We start from the raw sequence: 21,111 nt of genomic DNA, 5'->3' as shown, positions 1-21,111 counted from the left end.
CAGATTAGCCCCATTTATTGCATAGGGATGAGGAGTAGCATTCTGGAACATCAGGTTGTCCTTTGCACTCCCATTGTTTGCTGTGTTTGCCTGCATTCTGCTGTCCTTACTGTGTTTATTTGGTGGATCCTTTTTTTCACCTCTTGAATATCACCATTCAGCAGATGAACCCCAAAGTTTGCCATGCATTCAGTTATAGCATAAGGCCAGTGTGAAGGTCCTAAAGCCCCAGAAATAAATCAGCTAAGGGCGCCTGGGTGGCTCAGCCCATTAAGCAACTGCCTTCAGCTCAGTCCTGGAGTGGAGCCCACATTGGGCTCTCTGCTCATCAGGAAGCCTGCTTTTCCCTTCCTGTGCCCTCATCCAGCTTGTGCTCTCTCGCGCGCGCACTCTCTGTCTCTCAGATAAATAAAAAATCTTTAAAAATCAGCTGAGCAAAGTCAAACTTCTCTGGAATTTGTACCCTAGATTATGTTTATTTCTGGGGCCAAGTTTCAAAAAGAAGGCTTATGTTATTACAAGCATGTGAGTGGTGCCGCTTACCTCTTACCTACAGCCACAGGTAACCATTGATTCCAGAAAATTTTTCAGAAATTTTCATCCATTAGGCATTTCTGTATTGGTAACTCTCACCGTTTTAAAAACTATTTCTGTCAGGTAAAATTAAAACTATGTATTAGTATGTTCTATTAACAATACTAGTCACTTTTCAGGGTCTGATTAAACCTTTTGTGTGGCATTCTTTCTGTTTAATCCTTTCAGTCTTTTTGATTTTTTTTGTTGTTGTTGTTGTTCATTAAGGTCCTATGACAAAGAGAAGAGTGATTTGTGAAATAAAAGTATTTTAACTGCTCTAATTAATGTATCCCAAAAAGAATAATCTATTTCATTAAATACTAAAATGAGTCTTTCCTGGGTTATTTGTTTCTGTATGTAAGAAAAATGACTTTCTGGTATTAGGAAAATCAGGATTTTAAGATATGAAATTTAAAATGTGCTAAAATTAGATTCAGAGAGACATGTCACATTTCTAGGTCTTTTGATTAGATTAGTAATACTCCCTTTTTTATGTTCAGGTGTGCTTTGATATTTAAATAATCTTTTACTAAATGCAGAAGTTACTTTCTGTGAAACACAGAAAATGTTTAGGCGAATGTAAATGAGGTATGTTATCTTTTAAACAATTGAAGATGGTATATGTTCTTTTTAAGAGCAAAGGCTTTGAAAGAAGACAGATACTGAGGTGTTTCACTTACTAGTAGTGTGGCTTTGATTACATTAATTAACTTCTCTCTATGCTTGAATTTACCTATCTATAAAATGGAATAGTAATACCTGCCTCATTGGGTTCAAGATTAAAGGAGAGAGGGTTATTATTGGTTACTTAGTTACCATAGTGGTTTTTTTTTTTAACTACAGTGTTCATATTTTTGTTTCATGCTTGTACTTTTGACATTTCCTTCCATTTGAATACTTGATTTTTTTGTCTCCTGTGGGCTTATGTCTGTCCCCCTGGGTGTAAGATCTTTTGTGTGTCAAGGATGATATTACAGTGCTAATGTTCAATACTTGGCAGTATTCTGATCCTTAACTAGTACTAGTAATACCAGTGTTGACTAACTCTCCTTGCCTGACTATAGTGCTGCCATTATTCCTTGTTTTGTGGTAATAGATGAGGTTTGTATGGTCCTGTTATTCCAGCCTCCAGACACCATTCCAGATCTACTGGTGCCCTCTACGCCCCCGATGTATATGGGGCCTCAGGTGAAGGATGAGTACATTTTCACTATCATCTATGCATTCATCTCAGATTTTTGTCCTTTTCAGTTTCCATTGAATTGTATATTTATGTTTTTAAATCAGTTTGTTTTTATTTAAATTTAATTTGTTGGATAATAAGTCATTTGTGATTCTTTTTAATTTTCCCCCAAGTAACTTTTTCCCTTTCCACAACCTTGTTTGGGCATTTTTCTCACTGACAGGTGACATTTTTGTGTGTGTGTGTGTGTATAACCTAAGTTATGTCATGTTTAAATATGGAATTTTTTTATGTTCTCAATTATGTACTTCATCTTTGTACATGTTTTGGGAAAAAAAAAAAAACCAAAATGGTGGATGAAGTGTTTTAATTGTAAATGATGGTGTAGAAAGTAGTTAAGGGGGAGAATCCATCTCTAGTTTGTCTTTACATACCTCAGAATGTTGGGCACACAGTAGGTGCTTAATAAATATTAATTGACATGTCTTAGTTATTAATTGAAATCAACCTATCTTGAAGGGAATAATAATTGTTGGAGGGATTTTTTTCCCCTTGTAAATTGGTGTGGCTTTTTTGAGCTCCCTGGTCATTGTTGGTTTGAGGTTTGATCTTTGTTCTGGACTACTCCGTGGCTCACCTGAATGGATGAGATTTGCCTGACTGATAGAGCTGGGTAATTGCAAGGGCTACAGATTTGCAAGCCCTTAGCCACCCATTCTTTCTTCTGTCTTCTGGTCATAAATGTATCATAGCTACTCTTTTTTATATTTGTTTTCCATACACTGTCAGTAATTTTAATTGCCTTTACCATTTTATTTGACGAAAAACCAAATGTACCCAGAAAATACAGAATTGCTTTTAAAATGCTTTGCCCCATTGGTTGTTTTTTTTTTTTTTTCCCTTCCCCTTAAGGATCTTAAAGTTTCCAGTGTGACACTGTTACATTTATGACTCTCTCAAAGCTGTTTTCCTCCTTCTGACGAATCAGGTCCAGGGTATGGGATCAGCCAGTCAAGCCGACTGTCATCTTCTGTCAGTGCCATGCGAGTCCTGAACACAGGTTCTGATGTGGAGGAGGCGGTAGCAGATGCCTTGGTACTCTTCTCCATTTCCTTATCATTACAGATCTTCCCATTATGAAACTAATGTATGGGTAAGGCAGTCTACCAGTGCAGAAAAGGACATGGGAAAATGCTTGTGGATTAAATCTAGGAAGACCAAATGTGGACAATGTAAAAAGCAGAACAGTATAATCAATTCTTGATCTTTATTCTTGGCCAGAATTTTCAGCCAAGGGTAAAAGTAATTGATGGCATGTTAGGAGTATAAATATTGATGTCATTAATATGGTGACGTGTTTTATGCACTGTAGTACACTAAGAGTAAGAGTAGATTAGATTAGTACGTGAATAAGTACACTACAAGCATATATTCAAAGCTTGCTTAACTTTGAGTATTTAGGGATTGTGTTAGTTTGGGGTAGGAGTTTCTAAGAAAGTAGAATTTCAAGACAAATGATAATTTCTGAGAAAGTAGAATTTCAAGACAAATGATAATTAAGATATCCTCCTGGCTCTTTATGCCTGACACATTAAACAGTGAGATTTAAAAACATCATGTACAGATCCATGATAGTTTGTCAGAAGGGTGCTGTACATATTTCATTGTTGTTTTTCTCACTTAAAATTATGAAGGACGTGTCATTTGAACAATGAGTATAATTGGCTTTTGCCAATTTCCCAAGTCAGTTCAGTATGATGCTTTCTCTTTCAAATTAATCCAGTGTTTGAGAAGCATTTACTCAGTTTCTTACACAGAATTTATAAAAGGCCTCATATTTGTTTTGAAATAAAAAATACATCGTGACTTTTAAGACTGTATAATCACATTTTAACCAGTGTTGATATGATGCATTTTATCCTACATATTTGAGAAATAAGTTTTGAAAAGTATTCATTGCTCATAGCTGTAATACAATAAATGTAATCACATACGTAGTTCTGCTCTAACAGTCTACGTGTGCTGAATTTTTCCCTTTATCTCACCCATTTGATTAATTTTCCAGAAATAATACAACTAAGTAGGAACTTTGTTCTCTTAGGCATGGAATATGATCACATCTTGTTCTGATGATTTTAAATCAGTCAGATGCTGTAAATTTACTGTTTTTCATCATGTATTTCTCAAATCATATTTTCTAGTTTCTTTTTAAATAGGAGATTTACTAGTTAAATTATGCTCACATTTTATGAATTGAATGGGTTATTCTTGAACTATTGCTTAAAATACTAAGATGTGTTTGAAATATATAAAGAATATTTAACTAGGCCCAAAAGCTGAATTCCAATAATTTGATTCTGCCTACTTCCATTATTTGCATAGCATAGATACTCCAATTATAACTATTAATTTCTAGAAAAAAACTTTCCAACTAATAAGCCTAATCTGTACCTTGGGAAAATCACAGAAACAAAGTTAACTTTGGAAATGACAAAAGGATTCAAATAGAAAATTTGAGGGACACCTGGGTAGCTTAGTTGGTTAAGCGTCTAACTCTTGATCTCAGCTGAGGTCTTCATCTTAGGAACATGAGTTCCAGCCCCATGTTGGGATCCGCACTGGGCACATGGAGCCAACTAAAAAAAAAAAGAAAGAAAATTTTAGTTTCATTCGGAAAACTGGTTATGAGAGTATTTTTGTAGCGTAGGAGTAAAGGATTTCGGCAAGATTGACGATACAGTCTGCTAATAAGCAGTTCTCATGTACCTATATATTAAAAAATTTAATGTTTCTGATTATGGGCATTGTTTATGCCTACTTCATTGTGCTGTTTAGCAAAAATGTTCTTCATTATTTTCAATTTTTCTCTTTAAAAATTTACTGCTCTCAGCTCTTAGGAGACATACGGACTAAGGTATAGACATTGCTGTTTTCTGAAATCTTATGATACCATAATTTTTTTCTTTTGTTTCATCAGATTAACACAGATGATAGTCTTCTAGAAAATACTCAAGTGGAAGTAATAAGATCCTTTAATACATCCATTTTTCTGTATATGTGATTATCAATAGGGAGATGCTGCTTGAACAGAATGTCCTGTGGGGGTTCTTGTCCTTCCAGCTTGACTACTTCATACAAATGAGATGTGTTATCATTCACAATGATGTCTTATAACAAAACTGATTCTAGAGCCCAACACAAGAAGTGCCATGTTAGCACTTTCTAAATTAAGTTGATGTCTCTAAATCAGTAAGAGGCATTTAGTGATGAAACTGTCTTCATAAAGCTATTTTGAATTAAAGTCAAGTTACTTTTTGCTTTTAGATTTTAGACTTGGGAGAATTTGTAGTGACTGGAACTGTTTTAAATTATTGTGCTTATTAACGTGTTTCATAGAAATGTCTTCATGCTCATCAGCCTAAATTCAAATATCAGATTTTATAAAGATGTGTTTCCAGTCCTTCCAGGGAAATCTCAAATAAGCTATTTACTCTCTCTCATTTAATTGTTATTATGTAAGGTATTATTAGCAGTTACATTTATTAAATAATAAGCTTCAGATGTAAAGAAATCAAAGGAATCTAAATAAGCTTTCTCGCATTTATTGAAATAGATGGTACAGACATTAGGAAAACATGGAGGACCCTCAGGGGGCTTGCCTCCTAAAAATAGTAGCAAGCAAAATAGGTTCTCATTATTTTTGTCTGTATTTCACTTCCTAGGAGATATGAGGAAGAAAGTATGGCAAGAGAATTGGTAGCAGATATAAAAGGGGAACTAGAGAAAAGAGAAGGCAGACAAGAAAAATAGAAGTCATACAGGAAAATGTGTTTTCCTGGTCTATTCTCATCCTTTAAAAAGTGGTGTTCTCTTCTTAACCAACTCAATTTTCAAGTAGTTTCTGTACATTTATACTCTAGTAGTTATTGATTTCCATGAAAATGAAAAGGAAGAGGGAAAAGGCCACAATTTTGAGCACTTCCCACTTTAATATCCGAACTTTCATATAATCCTGTTCTGTTTCTGCTATATCCCATAAAGTTTAAAAATATTTCATCTTCTACTAAAACATGTTTTCTGAAGCAAAACTAAACATTGATAATAAAATCAGTTATCAATTCATTGATATAACATTGATAATTTTATTATTACAGTGATTAGCCACATGCTTGGTACTGATAGTAAAACCAGTCTTTGTGGTCAATAAAAATTGTAAAATATCAGTATATTCTTTTGGCTACTGCTAATGAGACCCTTTATGTGTAACAGAAAAAACCCGCTCGAAGAAGATATGAATCATATGGAATGCATTCAGATGATGACGCCAACAGCGATGCATCTAGTGCTTGTTCAGAACGCTCCTATAGTTCTCGAAATGGTAGTATTCCCACATACATGAGGCAGACGGAAGATGTGGCAGAAGTCCTCAATAGATGTGCTAGTTCCAATTGGTCAGAAAGGAAAGAAGGCCTCCTGGGTCTGCAGAACTTATTAAAAAATCAGAGAACACTAAGGTGAGTTGTGTTGTCTTAAAATAATAATCCTATCAGTTTAGCACTTTCAACTTGACTTTGTCTGCATAACACCTTAGAGATATTAGTATGGGAACAGACTTGTTAGAAATTAAGAAGATGGCATCAAAATATTTTCCCAGGCTTCAGGATTGTCTATACTATATATACTAGAAATTTTTGTTTAAAAGGAAACGTCTAATTCACAAATAGAAATTCATGAAAAAGGTATTAATTTTTAAAATTAAAAAAATAAAGTGTACATAAAATTAAAGCTAGCCAGTTTATTAAAATTCATTCCTGATAAATTTTTCAGTAAGAGAGGGCGCCTGTGTGGCTCAGTGGGTTAAAGCCTCTGCCTTCAGCTCAGGTCATGATCCCAGAGTCCTGGGATCGAGACCCACATCAGGCTCTCTGCTCAGCTGGGAGCCTGCTTCCTCCTCTCTCTCTCTGCCTACCTCTCTGCCTACTTGTGATCTCTGTCTGTCGAATAAATAAAGAAAAATCTTTTAAAAAATTTTTTTAAAATGAAAAATTTTCAGTAAGAGTAAAGAATGTTTATGCTCACTTGAACATGAAGGTGTATTCTCAGTGTTCATGTAATTTGTGAGTCTTAGTGTAATACGAAATGGAATTGGAGTGAATTTCTCTTAACTTTATATTGGTTTTTTGTTTGTTTGATTTGGTTTCCTTTCCTACTGGCTTTTACTTGCTTTTTCCTTCTAAATTCTTTATTGTCTTTACCTGCATAATGTTTTAAACTTCTTTATTCAACCCCTTTAAGAACCTAGATTTAGATAACTCTAAGTTTGAATGTAGTGGAAAATTAGAGGAATAATTACTGACTCGATACCTGAAATCAGGGTTAGAGTTGCTAGCTGTACTTACTTTAAAAAGTATTAAAACTAGGGCACCTGGGGTGGCTCAGTGGGTTAAAGCCTCTGTCTTCAGCTCAGGTCATGATTCCAGGGTCCTGGGATCAAGCCCTTCATCGGGCTCTCTGCTCAGCGGGGAGCCTGCTTCCCCCTCTCTCTCTGCCTGCCTCTATGCCTACTTGTGATCTCTATCAAATAAATAAATAAAATCTTTAAAAAATAAAGTATTAAAACTATTTAATTTAAAATAGATGTTCAGGGGCCCCTGGGTGGCTCAGTGGATTAAGCCTCTGCCTTCAGCTCAGGTCATGATCTCGGGGTCCTGGGATCAAGCCCCACATCAGGCTCTCTGCTCAGAGAGCCTGCTCCCCCCACACACATACTCTCTCCCTACTTGTGATCTCTCTCTCTCTGTCAAATAAATAAATTTGATTAATTAATTAATTAATTAATAATAAATGAAATGAAAAATAGATGTTCATCTATATACTGTCTAATATATTTTAATGTTTTTATATCACACTTCATGAATCATTGCAGTAAATCATAATATTGTTCCTAACCCTGTCAAGATTAGGTTAGTATTAGGTTCAGTATATCATTATCAGTGGCAAGAGGGTAGGCAAAGTGTAGAAAGATTTTAGCCCTCAGGTGGCCAAATTTAAGAAAACATCTAAGCATTTAAAGGATAAGATTCATGTGCTGGGAATGTCATTTGTACAGTTTCCCCTGTTGTGCTACATTAATAAAATACAATTATAGTTCTTTTCATAAAACTTTTAATTTTTAATATAATGTGGGTTGCAGCAGAATTATTGTTGTATTTGATAAATTTGTATTTATCCTTGATTAGTAAGTCCCATTTTTTGATTTGGAGGACTATTTTGTTTTTCTATAAGAAGCCTAATTACAGCTAAGGTTATTTTAAATGAATTCTTCCTATAGCAAGGTATTAATAAGCTACTTTAGGGGCACCTGGCTAGCTTAGTTGGTTAAGTGTCTGACCTCAGCTCAGGTTATGATCTCAGGGTTGTGGGATCAAGCCCTGTCCCTGTATCCCACCCTGCTTCAGGTTCCCTGCTTAGGGAAAGCAAAGGGCCTTTGCTTGTCCCTCTCCCTCTTCCTCTGTCCCTCTGCCTGCTTGTGCTCTTTCTGTCTCTCAAATAAATCTTTTTTTAAAAAAAAAGATATTAATAAGCTGCTTTATTATTTTGACAGTCGAGTTGAACTGAAAAGATTGTGTGAAATTTTCACAAGAATGTTTGCTGATCCTCATGGCAAGGTATGTTTTAGTATTTAAGATTACTTACTTCTATGGGATGTCATTTGTGGATTGCCAAAAAAGCATAAAATAATAGCAAAACACTGTAAGCCATTTCTTTTTAAACATAATTGAAAGTGTTTGATATCATACATAATTTAGAAATTGCTCTCCAGTAACCATTTAAACTTCTCCAGAGAGATTGTTTTAAGACTGTAAGCTGAGGGATAGAGTAATAAGCATGATGCATAGAATTAGTCAAACTGAACGTGTTTGTATCACTAGAAACTTTTTACTGTTTGTAAAGAGAGAAAATTGGGGTAAGTTGAAAAAAGATCTTCTTGAGAACTTTTAATTGTTTTCTTCTTTTGCTGTGTTAATGTAAATATATTCTTATCTTAAAAGAACAATTGTATAGAAAAGAATTGCCATTAAATAACACAAAAGCACAAAATAGCTGTTGGCCACAGTTTGGTAGTAACATTAAAAAAAAGCATTTCATATGTTGACGTAGTCCATAAAAATTTTCAGAGCACTGTTTAATTTTTAATGTTGATTAAAACATACTTCGTTTTAAGCACTTAGGCATAATCTGCATGTATACCGGGAAATTTTGGTTCACCTTGCAGGATAGTTACTGTTAAAAAATGTATTTGGTTACTCTGTTTTCAATAATGCGTCTGACAATGGTGAAACTTTACTGTCTTCTTTTAGGTTACCAGTTGTCTGCATGAGAATTTCTAACTTCAGTGAGAGGGGGATGTGGAAGGGAAATTATTAAAAAAAAATTAACAAATTTCACCTTGTGTTTTTTTTTTTGTCTTCACTTTGTTGTTTCACATATCATTCTCATTTTTTTTCTATTTTTGATATTTTCATTACTTGCAACACTACTTTAAAGATAATAAAATCCCACTTCATATAGAAACTAAAATCTAGCTATAGATTTTAAGTTGCTTCTAATTTAAAACAGTTTTCAAAGATTACCCTCTATCAGGTGTACTTATTTTATCCAAGAATGCAAGTTTCCATTATAGACAAAGATTAAAAAACACTTGGCAAGCAGTTTGTTTAAAATTTATAACTTTCAGGGGTGCCTGGCTGGCTCAGTTAGCAGAGCTTGCAACTCTTGATCTCAGGATCATGAATTCAAGCCCCACATTGGGCCTAGAGGTTACTTAAAAATAAATAAATAAATGAAGTTTATAACTTTCAAACTGAACATGTAGATAACTGTATGATTTTACACTTACATTGCTACCACTAGTTATAGCTGTAGAACTTGTTTTAATGCAAAAAGTCTATCAATCTTGAACAAATTAATTGTTGGTCTATTTTCTTGGCAATAGAAACCAAAGGACAAAACAATTGTTATCTGGATGGACCTCTTTTACAAACAATATTTTAGTAATTATCTATGCAACTTTAAAAAATAGAATATTTTTTTAATATTTTCTTTGTTTATTGGCCAGAAAGAGAGCTCAAGGAGGGGGAGTGGCAGGCAGAAGGAGAAGCAGGCTCCCCACTGAGCAAGGAGCCCAATTTGGTACTCAGCCCTAGGACTCTGGGATCATGACCTGAGCTGAAGGCAGACACTTAACCAACTGAGCCACCCAGGCATCCCTAAAAACCAAAATTATAAAATATCTTCAGTAAGTGATATAATTCTTCCTGCTGGAAGGTATAAGACCAAAGCTGGATTATTTCTTGAAGCCTCAGTTTATTTTTTGCGAGGACAATAATATAATTTAGTTGGATGCTAGAATTTATACATTAATAAAAAAGAAACACTTTTTAAAGAGTCTCTTGGAGATGAAATAGGAAAGCTGAGTTTGATGTTGAGAAAGGAACTGAACTGAGCTCATATGCTTGGCTTCCTTTAATAGACATAGAGAACCAGGTACAGTCCTCCTTAGAATTGCCACGAACATGACTTTTTGGTTTTTCTTCATCGGGTTTTATAACAATATACAGTTCTTACCAACCCATCTGGTTCTGTTCATTTGATTATGTTTTTGGCAGTTTAGTTCAATGAAAACCAAGTATAATGGGAAGATTTTTGTTAATTTGTTTCTGTTTGACTTTTGTTTGGTGGTTGTCCCTCAGAGGCTCTGCCAATAATGTAATTCATTAAGAATAAACTGGATATGTCACCATTCTCTGCTGAGTTTAAAATGTCAGGATTTGGGGCGCCTGGGTGACTCAGTTGGTTAAGCATCTGCCTTTGGCTCAAGGAATGGTCTCAGTGTCCTGGGAGCGAGCCCTGCATCTCACGTTAAGCTCAGTAGGAAGGCTACATGTCCTCCTCCCTCTGCCCCTTCCCCCGCTCATGCTCTTTCTGTCTTTCTTTCAAATAAGAAAATAAAATATCAGGGTTTGATTTGAGCTTTTGCATTATATCCTGATATTATTAAAATAGCAGATCTCTCTCTCCCCATTTTTTAAATATATCTTGATGTAAAGTACCAGCAGCACCATCTTTAGGATCAAGCATTATGATACTTTATTTTCTTTCCAGATACAGTTTTGTTATCAGAAGTAGACCACTTTTTTGTTCTGTAAAGGGCCATATAGTAAGTATTTGCAGCTTTGTGTGCCATAAGGATCTCTGTCACCACTACTCAACTCTGCCATTGTTGCACAAAGACATTTATACACAATATGTAAACAAATGATTGTGGCAGGGTTACAACAAAACTTTATGAACATTGAAATTTTAATTTTCATGTAAATTGCCCATTTTAAAAAAATTCTTTTTAAAATCATTCTTAACTTGCAGGCTATAGTTTGCTGATCCCTGTTTTCTATGCTCAGTTTTGAGTTATTGACACTATAGTAGAAACATATGTCCAAGAGCCTCTGCTCACAGAGCTCATCCCACCAGTTAGATGAAGGTTGGGATTTTTTTTTTTTTTTTTTTTTTAAGATTTTGTTTGAGAGCAAGAGTGGGAGAGCACAAGCAGGGCAAGTAACAGAGGGAGAGGAAGAAGCAGGCTCCCTGAGGAACAGGAGCCCTCTATGGGACTTGATTCCAGAACCCTGGGATCATTACATGAGCTGAAGACAGTTGCTTAAACTGACTGAGCCACCTAGGCACTCCAAAGGTTGGGATTCTTGAAGGGAAACAATGTATAGGCCCCTGGTGAAATAAATCATCCAGTGTATTCTGGTATTTCTCTGCCATTCTCCATTAACTGATCTGTGATTTTTGTTTAAATGCACAGTGCTGCCTTCTAATGCTTCTTCTCTCATCTTTCTCTTCTCTTCTCCAAGGAGACCATGTCAAATAGTTTCTCTCCTCAAAACTGCAGTCCATTCACCTCCCAACTTATGATATGCCCCAAGCATATTTCTTGGCTTCTTGGCTCACCTAGAAATTGGAAGTCATCAAGCAGAAACTCTCATTTCCTGCCTCCAAACCAGCCACTGTATCTACACAGAAACCCATTCTTTCTATCTTCCCTCCTATTAGAATGGAGGGACGTCTCACCTTGAAGCTATTATTAGCCACAATACTCTATTGGGCCTAATTTTTTGCTAATATGGTCTCATCTGCTTGGCTTCCATGAATTGCTCATAAATTCCATTTTGCTGGTTGACATTTCTTTTTGTTTTCAACTTTATTATTGGTTTTTCGATTTATCTTTTCTGTCTCCTTTAAGGAATGTGATGTGTCTGTTGTTGAAGTGCCTGTTGTGTCTTTTTTTTTTTTTTATAAACATATATTTTTATCCCCAGGGGTACAGGTCTGTGAATCACCAGGTTTACACACTTCACAGCACTCACCAAAGCACATACCCTCCCCAATGCCCATAATCCCACCCCCTTCTCCAAACCCCCCTACCCCCAGCAACCCTCAGTTTGTTTTGTGAGATTAAGAGTCACTTATGGTTTGTCTCCCTCCCAATTCCATCTTGTTTCATTGATTCTTCTTCTACCCACTTAAGCCCCCATGTTACATCACCACTTCCTCATATCAGGGAGATCATATGATAGTTGTCTTTCTCTGCTTGACTTATTTCGCTAAGCATGATATGCTGTAGTTCCATCCATGTCATCGCAAATGGCAAGATTTCATTTCTTTTGATGGCTGCATAGTATTCCATTGTGTATATATACCACATCTTCTTGATCCATTCATCTGTTGATGGACATTTAGGTTCTTTCCATAGTTTGGCTATTGTGGACATTGCTGTTATAAACATTCAGGTGCACGTGCCCCTTTGGATCACTACGTTTGTATCTTTAGGGTAAATACCCAGTAGTGCAATTGCTGGGTCATAGGGGAGTTCTATTTTCAACATTTTGAGGAACCTCCATGCTGTTTTCCAGAGTGGTTGCATCAGCTTGCATTCCCACCAACAGTGTAGGAGGGTTCCCCTTTCTCCGCATCCTCGCCAGCATCTGTCATTTCCTGACTTGTTGATTTTAGTCATTCTGACTGGTGTGAGGTGATATATCATTGTGGTTTTGATTGCATTTCCCTGATGCCGAGTGATATGGAGCACTTTTTCATGTGTCTGTTGGCCATCTAGATGTCTTCTTTGCAGAAATGTCTGTTCATGTCCTCTGCCCATTTCTTGATTGGATTATTTGTTCTTTGGGTGTTGAGTTTGCTAAGTTCTTTATAGATTCTGGACACTAGACCTTTATCTGATATGTCGTTTGCAAATATCTTCTCCCATTCTGTCAGTTGTCTTTTGATTTTGTTAACTGTTTCCTTTGCTGTGCAAAAGCTTTTGATCTTGATGAAATCCCAATAGTTTATTTTTTGCCCTTGCTTCCCTTGCCTTTGGTGTTGTTCCTAGGAAGATGTTGCTGCGGCTGAGGTCGAAGAGGTTGCTGCCTGTGTTCTCAAGGATTTTGATGGATTCCTTTGGCACATTGAGGTCCTTCATCCATTTTGAGTCTATTTTTGTGTGTGGTGTAAGGGAATGGTCCAATTTCATTTTTCTGCATGTGGCTGTCCAATTTTCCCAGCACCATTTATTGAAGAGGCTGTCTTTTTTCCATTGGACAGTCTTTCCTGCTTTGTCAAAGATTAGTTGACTGTAGAGTTGAGGGTCTATTTCTGGGCTCTCTATTCTGTTCCATTGATCTATGTGCCAATACCATGCTGTCTTGATGATGGCAGCTTTGTAATAGAGCTTGAAGTCCGGAATTGTGATGCCACCAACGTTGGCTTTCTTTTTCAATATCCCTTTGGCTATTCGAGGTCTTTTCTGGTTCCATATAAATTTTAGAATTATTTGTTCCATTTCTTTGAAAAAGATGGATGGTACTTTGATAGGAATTGCATTAAATGTGTAGATTGCTTTAGGTAGCATAGACATTTTCACAATATTTATTCTTCCAGTCCAGGAGCATGGAACATTTTTCCATTTCTTTGTGTCTTCCTCAATTTCTTTCATGAGTGCTTTATAGTTTTCTGAGTATAGATTCTGTGCCTCTTTGGTTAGGTTTATTCCTAGGTATCTTATTGTTTTGGGTGCAATTGTAAATGGGATTGACTCCTTAATTTCTCTTTCTTCTGTCTTGTTGTTGGTGTAGAGAAATGCAACTGATTTCCGTGCATTGGTTTTATATCCTGACACTTTACTGAATTCCTGTACAAGTTCTATCAGTTTTGGAGTGGAGTCTTTTGGGTTTTCCACATATAGTATCATATCATCTGCGAAGAGTGATAATTTGACTTCTTCTTTGCCGATTTGGATGCCTTTAATTTCCTTTTGTTGTCTGATTGCTGAGGCTAGGACTTCTAGTACTATGTTGAATAGCAGTGGTGATAATGGACATCCCTGCCGTGTTCCTGACCTTAGCGGAAAAGCTTTCAGTTTTTCTCCATTGAGAATGATATTTGCGATGGGTTTTTCATAGATGGCTTTGATGATATTGAGTTGAGGTGTGTGCCCTCTATCCCTACACTTTGAAGAGTTTTGATCAGGAAGGGATGCTGTACTTTGTCAAATGCTTTTTCAGCATCTATTGAGAGTATCATATGGTTCTTGTTCTTTCTTTTACTGATGTGTTGTATCACATTGACTGATTTGTGGATGTTGAACCAACCTTGCAGCCCTGGAATAAATCCCACTTGGTCGTGGTGAATAATCCTTTTAATGTACTGTTGAATCCTATTGGCTAGTATTTTGTTGAGTATTTTCGCATCTGTGTTCATCAAGGATATCGGTCTATAGCTCTCTTTTTTGGTGGGATCCTTGTCTGGTTTTGGGATCAAGGTGATGCTGGCCTCATAAAATGAGTTTGGAAGTTTTCCTTCCATTTCTATTTTTTGGAACAGTTTCAGGAGAATAGGAATTAGTTCTTCTTTAAATGTTTGGTAGAATTCCCCCGGAAAGCCGTCTGGCCCTGGGCTTTTGTTTGTTTGGAGATTTTTAATGACTCTTTCAATCTCCTTACTGGTTATGGGTCTGTTCAGGCTTTCTATTTCTTCCTGTTTCAGTTGTGGTAGTTTATATGTTTCTAGGAATGCATCCATTTCTTCCAGATTGTCAAAGTTGTTGGCGTAGAGTTGCTCATAGTATGTTCTTATAATAGTTTGTATTTCTTTGGTGTTAGTTGTGATCTCTCCTCTTTCATTCATGATTTTATTTATTTGGGTCCTTTCTCTTTTCTTTTTGATAAGTCTGGCCAGGGGTTTATCAATTTTATTAATTCTTTCAAAGAACCAGCTCCTAGTTTCGTTGATTTGTTCTATTGTTTTTTTTGTTTCTATTTCATTGATTTCTGCTCTGATCTTTATGATTTCTCTTCTCCTGCTGGGCTTAGGGTTTCTTTCTTGTTCTTTCTCCAGCTCCTTTAGGTGTAGGGTTAGGTTGTGTACCCGAGACCTTTCTTGTTTCTTGAGAAAGGCTTGTACCGCTATATATTTTCCTCTCAGGACTGCCTTTGCTGTGTCCCACAGATTTTGAACCGTTGTATTTTCATTATCATTAGTTTCCACGATTTTTTTCACTTCTTTAATTTCCCTGTTGACCCATTCATTCTTTAGAAGGATGCTGTTTAGTCTCCATGTATTTGGGTTCTTTCCAAACTTCCTTTTGTGGTTGAGTTCTAGCTTCAGAGCATTGTGGTCTGAAAATATGCAGGGAATGATCCCAATCTTTTGATACCGGTTGAGTCCTTATTTAGGATGGAGGATGTGATCTATTCTGGAGAATGTTTCATGTGCACTAGAGAAGAATGTGTATTCTGTTGCTTTGGAATGAAATGTTTTGAATATATCTGTGATGTCCATCTGGTCCAGTGTGTCATTTAAGGCCTTTATTTCCTTGCTGATCTTTTGCTTGGATGATCTGTCCATTTCAGTGAGGGGAGTGTTAAAGTCCCCTACTCTTATTGTATTATTGTTGATGTGTTTCTTTGATTTTGTTATTAATTGATTTATATAGTTGGCTGCTCCCACGTTGGGGGCATAGATATTTAAAATTGTTAGATCTTCTTGTTGGGCAGATCCTTTGAGTATGATATAGTGTCCTTCCTCATCTCTTATTATAGTCTTTGGCTTAAAATCTAATTGATCTGATATAAGGATTGCCACTCCTGCTTTCTTCTGATGTCCATTAGCATGGTAAATTCTTTTCCACCCTCTCACTTTAAATCTGGAAGTGTCTTCGGGCTTAAAATGAGTTTCTTGGAGAAAACATATAGATGGGTTTTGTTTTTTTATCCATTCTGATACCCTGTGTCTTTTGATTGGGGCATTTAGCCCATTAACATTCAGGGTAACTATTGAGAGATATGAATGTAGTGCCATTGTATTGCCTGTAAGGTGACTGTTACTGTATATGGTCTCTGTTCCTTTCTGGTCTACCACTTGTAGGCTCTCTCTTTGCTTAAAGGACCCCTTTCAATATTTCCTGTAGAGCTGGTTTGGTGTTTGCAAATTCTTTCAGTTTTGTTTGTCCTGGAAGCTTTTAATCTCTCCTTCTATTTTCAATGATAGCCTAGCTGGATATAGTATTCTTGGCTGCATGCTTTTCTCGTTTAGTGCTCTGAAAATATCATGCCAGCTCTTTCTGGCCTGCCAGGTCTCTGTGGATAAGTCAGCTGCCAATCTAATATTTTTACCATTGTATGTTACAGACTTCTTTTCCCGGGCTGCTTTCAGGATTTTCTCTTTGTCACTGAGACTTGTAAATTTTACTATTAGGTGACGGGGTGTGGGCCTATTCTTTTTGATTTTGAGGGGCGTTCTCTGAACCTCCTGAATTTTGATGCTCGTTCCCTTTGCCATATTGGGGAAATTCTCCCCAATAATTCTCTCCAGTATACCTTCTGCTCCCCTCTCTCTTTCTTCTTCTGGAATCCCAATTATTCTAATGTTGTTTCGTCTTATGGTGTCACTTATCTCTCGAATTCTCCCCTTGTGGTCCAGTAGCTGTTTGTCCCTCTTTTGCTCAGCTTCTTTATTCTCTGTCACTTGGTCTTCTGTATCACTAATTCTTTCTTCTGCCTCATTTATCCTAGTAGTGAGAGCCTCCATTTTTTATTGCACCTCATTAATAGCTTTTTTGATGTCAACTTGGTTAGATTTTTAGTTCTTTTATTCCTCCAGAAAGGCCTTTTATATCTCCCGAGAGGGTTTCTCTAATATCTTCCATGCCTTTTTCGAGCCCGGCTAGAACCTTGAGAATTGTCATTCTGAACTCTAGATCTGACATATTACCAATGTCTTTATTGATTAGGTCCCTAGCCTTCGGTACTGCCTCTTGTTCTTTTTTTTTTTTTTTTTTGGTGAATTTTTCCGTCTTGTCATTTTATCCAGATAAGAGTATATGAAGGAGCAAGTAAAATACTAAAAGGGTGGCAATAACTCCAGGAAAATATGCTTTAACCAAATCAGAAGAGATCCCAAATCATGAGGGGGGAGAAAGGGGATAAAAAGAGGTTCAAAAAGGGAGAAAGAAAAGAAAAGAATGTTAAAAAAAAGAAAACGAATAAAGAAAAACATAAAAAAGAAAATATATATATATTAGATAAACTAGTTAAAAAACGTTAAAAAAAAATTTTACCAGAAGGCGAGAAAAAAAACAAAAAATGAAAAAGAAAAAAATTAAATTAACTGCAAGACTAAAAAAAAATCACAGAGAGAAAGCCATGAGTTCTGCGCTTTGCTTTCTCCTCCTCTGGAATTCTGCTGCTCTCCTTGGTATTGAAACCGCACTCCTTGGTAGGTGAACTTGGTCTTGGCTGGATTTCTTGTTGATCTTCTCGGGGAGGGACCTGGTGTAGTGATTCTCAAGTGTCTTTGCCCCAGGCGGAATTGCACCGCCCTTACCTGGGGTTGGGGTGAGTAATCCGCTCAGGTTTGCTTTCAGGAGCTTTTGTTCCCTGAGCGCTTTCCATAGAGTTCCGGAGGACTGGAATACAAATGCTGGCCTCCTGGTCTCTGGCCTGGAGGAGCCGAGAGCCCGGGGCCCCAATCCTCAGTGCGCCCTCAGAGAACAGCGCCCAATAACTCCCGTCTGCCTGACCTCCGGCCGCGCTCCGAGCTCACCAATCCTTCGACCGGTTCAAGGTAACACCAAGCTGTGATCGTACTGTCGGCTCTGTCTCTGTAGCCAGCTTTCCTGTTCCAATACCCGCAAGCTCTGCGACACTCAGACACCCCGATCCTTCTATGACCCTGCGGGACCTGAGGCCACGCTGACCCAGCATGGGCTTCGCCCCGGTTTAGCCTCTGGAGCGATGTCCCTCAGCGGAACAGACTTTTAAAAGTCCTGATTTTGTGCTCCATTGCTCCGCTGCTTGCCGGGAGCTGGCCCCTCCCCCGGGGGTCTATCTTCCTGTCCCTTTGGATTCAGGTCTCTGCCAGTCCTACCTTGCAGAAAGTGGTTGTTTTTCTGTTTCCAGAATTGCTGTTCTTCTTCTCTTAGATCTGCGGATGGATTTGCAGGTGTTTGCAATCTTTAGATAAGCTCTCTAGCTGATCTCCTGCTAGCTGAAGTAGTCTTAGCCTGCTACTTCTCTGCCATCTTGACTCCTCCTGGAAGTGCCAGTTGTGTCTTACCCAGTCTACCTCATACCTTTTGTCATGCAACTCCTATCTCTCTTTCCTGTTTACTAAGTGTTGGTTCTGTGTAGATTCTTGTCCTGGGCTCTCTTCTTTCATTCAGTACCTTATCTAAAGCTTCAGTTACCGCTTGCTGAAACCTAATGATTCCCAAAAGTGTATTTCCAGCCCATATTTTTCTCTTGTGTTTACTTAGTCACATGTCTTATTAGTCATCTTCAGCCTCACAACTGCTTTATCCCATTGGATGGTTTGTCTCATTAGATGAAATCTGCTTTCGTTCATTGCCTAAGTGAACATTTTGGCCATCATTCTGGAAACTCACTTAATCCTAATTGATCCAACCTTCTGAATATCTGTCCATTCTCACTGCCAGTTCAGGGCACAGTGGTCTTTTTCCTGTTGCACCTCCTCCACACTGCATCTTTTAGTAATCTTTCTATAAAAGATAAATTTTCTCTACCAGCTTAAAAACCTATAGTGACTACTCATTGTCCTCAAGAAAATAGCAAAACAAAGCCTATCATTTTGCTTGTCATTCCTTCCTCACTCTCACCCCAGCCCTAGATTATGTCCATGTCCCCAAAGGAGCAATGTGCTTTTTTCTCATAGCCTTGAAAAATGTTGTCTGGGACATTTCTTTGTCTTCCTCAAGCCTGGGTTAGCTCTCTACTACTAGTGAATCTTAGTCACTTAATCGGTACCTCAACTGTCCTGAAACCTCATAGGGCAAAAACTGTCGAAGCCTTGCCCCAGAATGGGCCATAGTGTTTGGGAGGAGACACCTCATACCACTAGCTTAGTTAGGTGGATTTTCCCATATCTTTTTAGGTTAAAATCAACATTTCAGTCTCTATGTTAACACCTTCTGGATAATAGCCTACTTCATGGTAACTGAAAGTTGTTCTCACTCATGCTCAACACAATTGAGACTACTGTCCTCAGCAGAAACAAGATACCTAGAGAAACAGGTTGTGGATAGCCCCATCTACTTTTCTACCATCTACTTTGATATAGATCTCCTTCTCCAACCCCCAGAATGTTTCCCTCTTAATATTTTAGAATGTCAAGAAAGCTCTAGTATGCAATGCAGACACCCCAGAAAGTAAGGGCCAGGAGAGAGCTTTTTCTGAATACCGTTGAAATATATGCTGGATTTTTTTTCCTGGTATAAGATTGGCAAATATAGTTTGCAGGCTGAAATTATTTGATACCTGTAACTTGATAAACTTTTTTCACCTCAGATAACCATATGCAAATAAGTGGTGATGGATGATGATATATGTATGACAGTAATTTAGAACATAAGCTGCCAATGTTTGATTTAAAGCCTGTTAATATTTTTCTAGAGAGACTGTACAGCATGGTGATATCAAGTATGGATAGTAGAGCTAGATTACTTGTATTCGAATTCTACCTCCAACACTTATTAGCAGTGTGCGCCTTAGTTTCCTTATCTGTAAAACAGTTAATAGTAATACCTACCTCATAATATTGTGAGGACGATTAAATGAGTTATTATATGTAAAGCCCTAAGTACACACTAGACACTAGAAATTTTTTAAAAACTAAGTAAGCTTGAAGAATGAAGAAGTTCAGGGAAGATTTTTATTTTGACCACTCTAGAATCGTTTTTTTCCTTCAAAATGTAAGACGGGTCAGATGTCAAAAGTTTTATGTGTTCTCACATTTGCCTCTGAAGAAACTGTTTGAAAGGAGCTACCTTCACTGAGATGGATGCATGCTTTGAATTGGCATTTTATGATCTATATAGTCCTACCTCTTGAAGTCATACCATTAAGTCTTAAACAACTAGGATAGGAGTTTAATCTATGGCTACTCAAATGGGACAGTTGGGTGTCCAGGTCACTTCTGGTCTCCTAAATAAGTATTCTAGACAGCAGAGTTGTTTACAGTCCTAGGATCAGGAAATACATCTTACTGGGGCAAAACTTGAAGTTATGGTAAAAACAGTTACTTTTTATTTCCAAACAATTGTAGTTGTTCTAAACCTTCAGAGATACCATTTAAGTTGTAAATGTATTGCTTCTGAAGAGAGAAAAAAAAAAGTAAATATTATACTTTGGAACTAAATGTTGGCACTGTTCAGAAATGGGAGCAGGTATCTTAATCTTAGATTCTTTATAGAATTTGAGCCTCAAGGATATTAGAGTCTGGAAAAATAGTTGGTTTTCTGGGTTTTGTTTTTACATTTCTTTGGCCAGGAGGTGAGGGAGAAACAGAAAAATCACATATTCTTCTCTCTTAACTATTCATTTAACTCTTGTTTTAAAAACTGTTTTGAGTTTATCATAAAACTTTGAAAAACATTCGTCACTTTTATTTTCTAAGTGTTTTTCTTCCAGATAGGAACTTTGCATTGATGGCGACTAATTTGTGTGTTTTTCTTTTTTTTCTTTTTTTCTTTTTGCATGCTGTCCCCTGTGTTGGAACTCTCAATAGAGAGTAAGTTGGTTCAATATTTGTTGGAAACCTAACTTTACTGCATGACTGTGAAATTAACCCTTTTTCTCTATTTTCTCTCCCGAAGAGTTCATGCAGTGTTGGACCCTTTGCAATCTACGAAATGCTATTTGCAGTTATGCAAACTGTCATTCTGTTTGGAGATGTGCTTTTTAATCTACTAATTAATCTAATTTGATTATGTTCTT

General features: G+C 37.0%; 1 protein-coding gene across 50 annotated transcripts in view; it reads left to right on the top strand.

The window, feature by feature from the left end:
- The window catches only part of CLASP2 (cytoplasmic linker associated protein 2), a 184,007-nt gene that overhangs the window by 115,417 nt on the left and 47,479 nt on the right, over positions 1 to 21,111 (top strand). For 20 of the 50 annotated variants that reach the window (XM_059162220.1, XM_059162231.1, XM_059162224.1 and 17 more), the window contains 5 exons: positions 1,702 to 1,764; positions 2,748 to 2,854; positions 4,650 to 4,673; positions 6,029 to 6,273; positions 8,364 to 8,427. In XM_059162220.1, coding sequence (XP_059018203.1) covers positions 1,702 to 1,764; positions 2,748 to 2,854; positions 4,650 to 4,673; positions 6,029 to 6,273; positions 8,364 to 8,427 — 503 coding nt within the window. The remainder of the gene's footprint in view (positions 1 to 1,701; positions 1,765 to 2,747; positions 2,855 to 4,649; positions 4,674 to 6,028; positions 6,274 to 8,363; positions 8,428 to 21,111) is intronic. The other 30 variants (XM_059162228.1, XM_059162249.1, XM_059162240.1 and 27 more) reach the window with 3 other exon arrangements.

Source organism: Mustela lutreola, chromosome 2, assembly GCF_030435805.1.
Source record: "Mustela lutreola isolate mMusLut2 chromosome 2, mMusLut2.pri, whole genome shotgun sequence".
In the NCBI taxonomy this organism is placed as follows: Eukaryota; Metazoa; Chordata; class Mammalia; order Carnivora; family Mustelidae; genus Mustela; species Mustela lutreola.
Note: the sequence above shows the minus strand (reverse complement) of the source record. Positions and strands in the feature narration are given on the sequence as shown.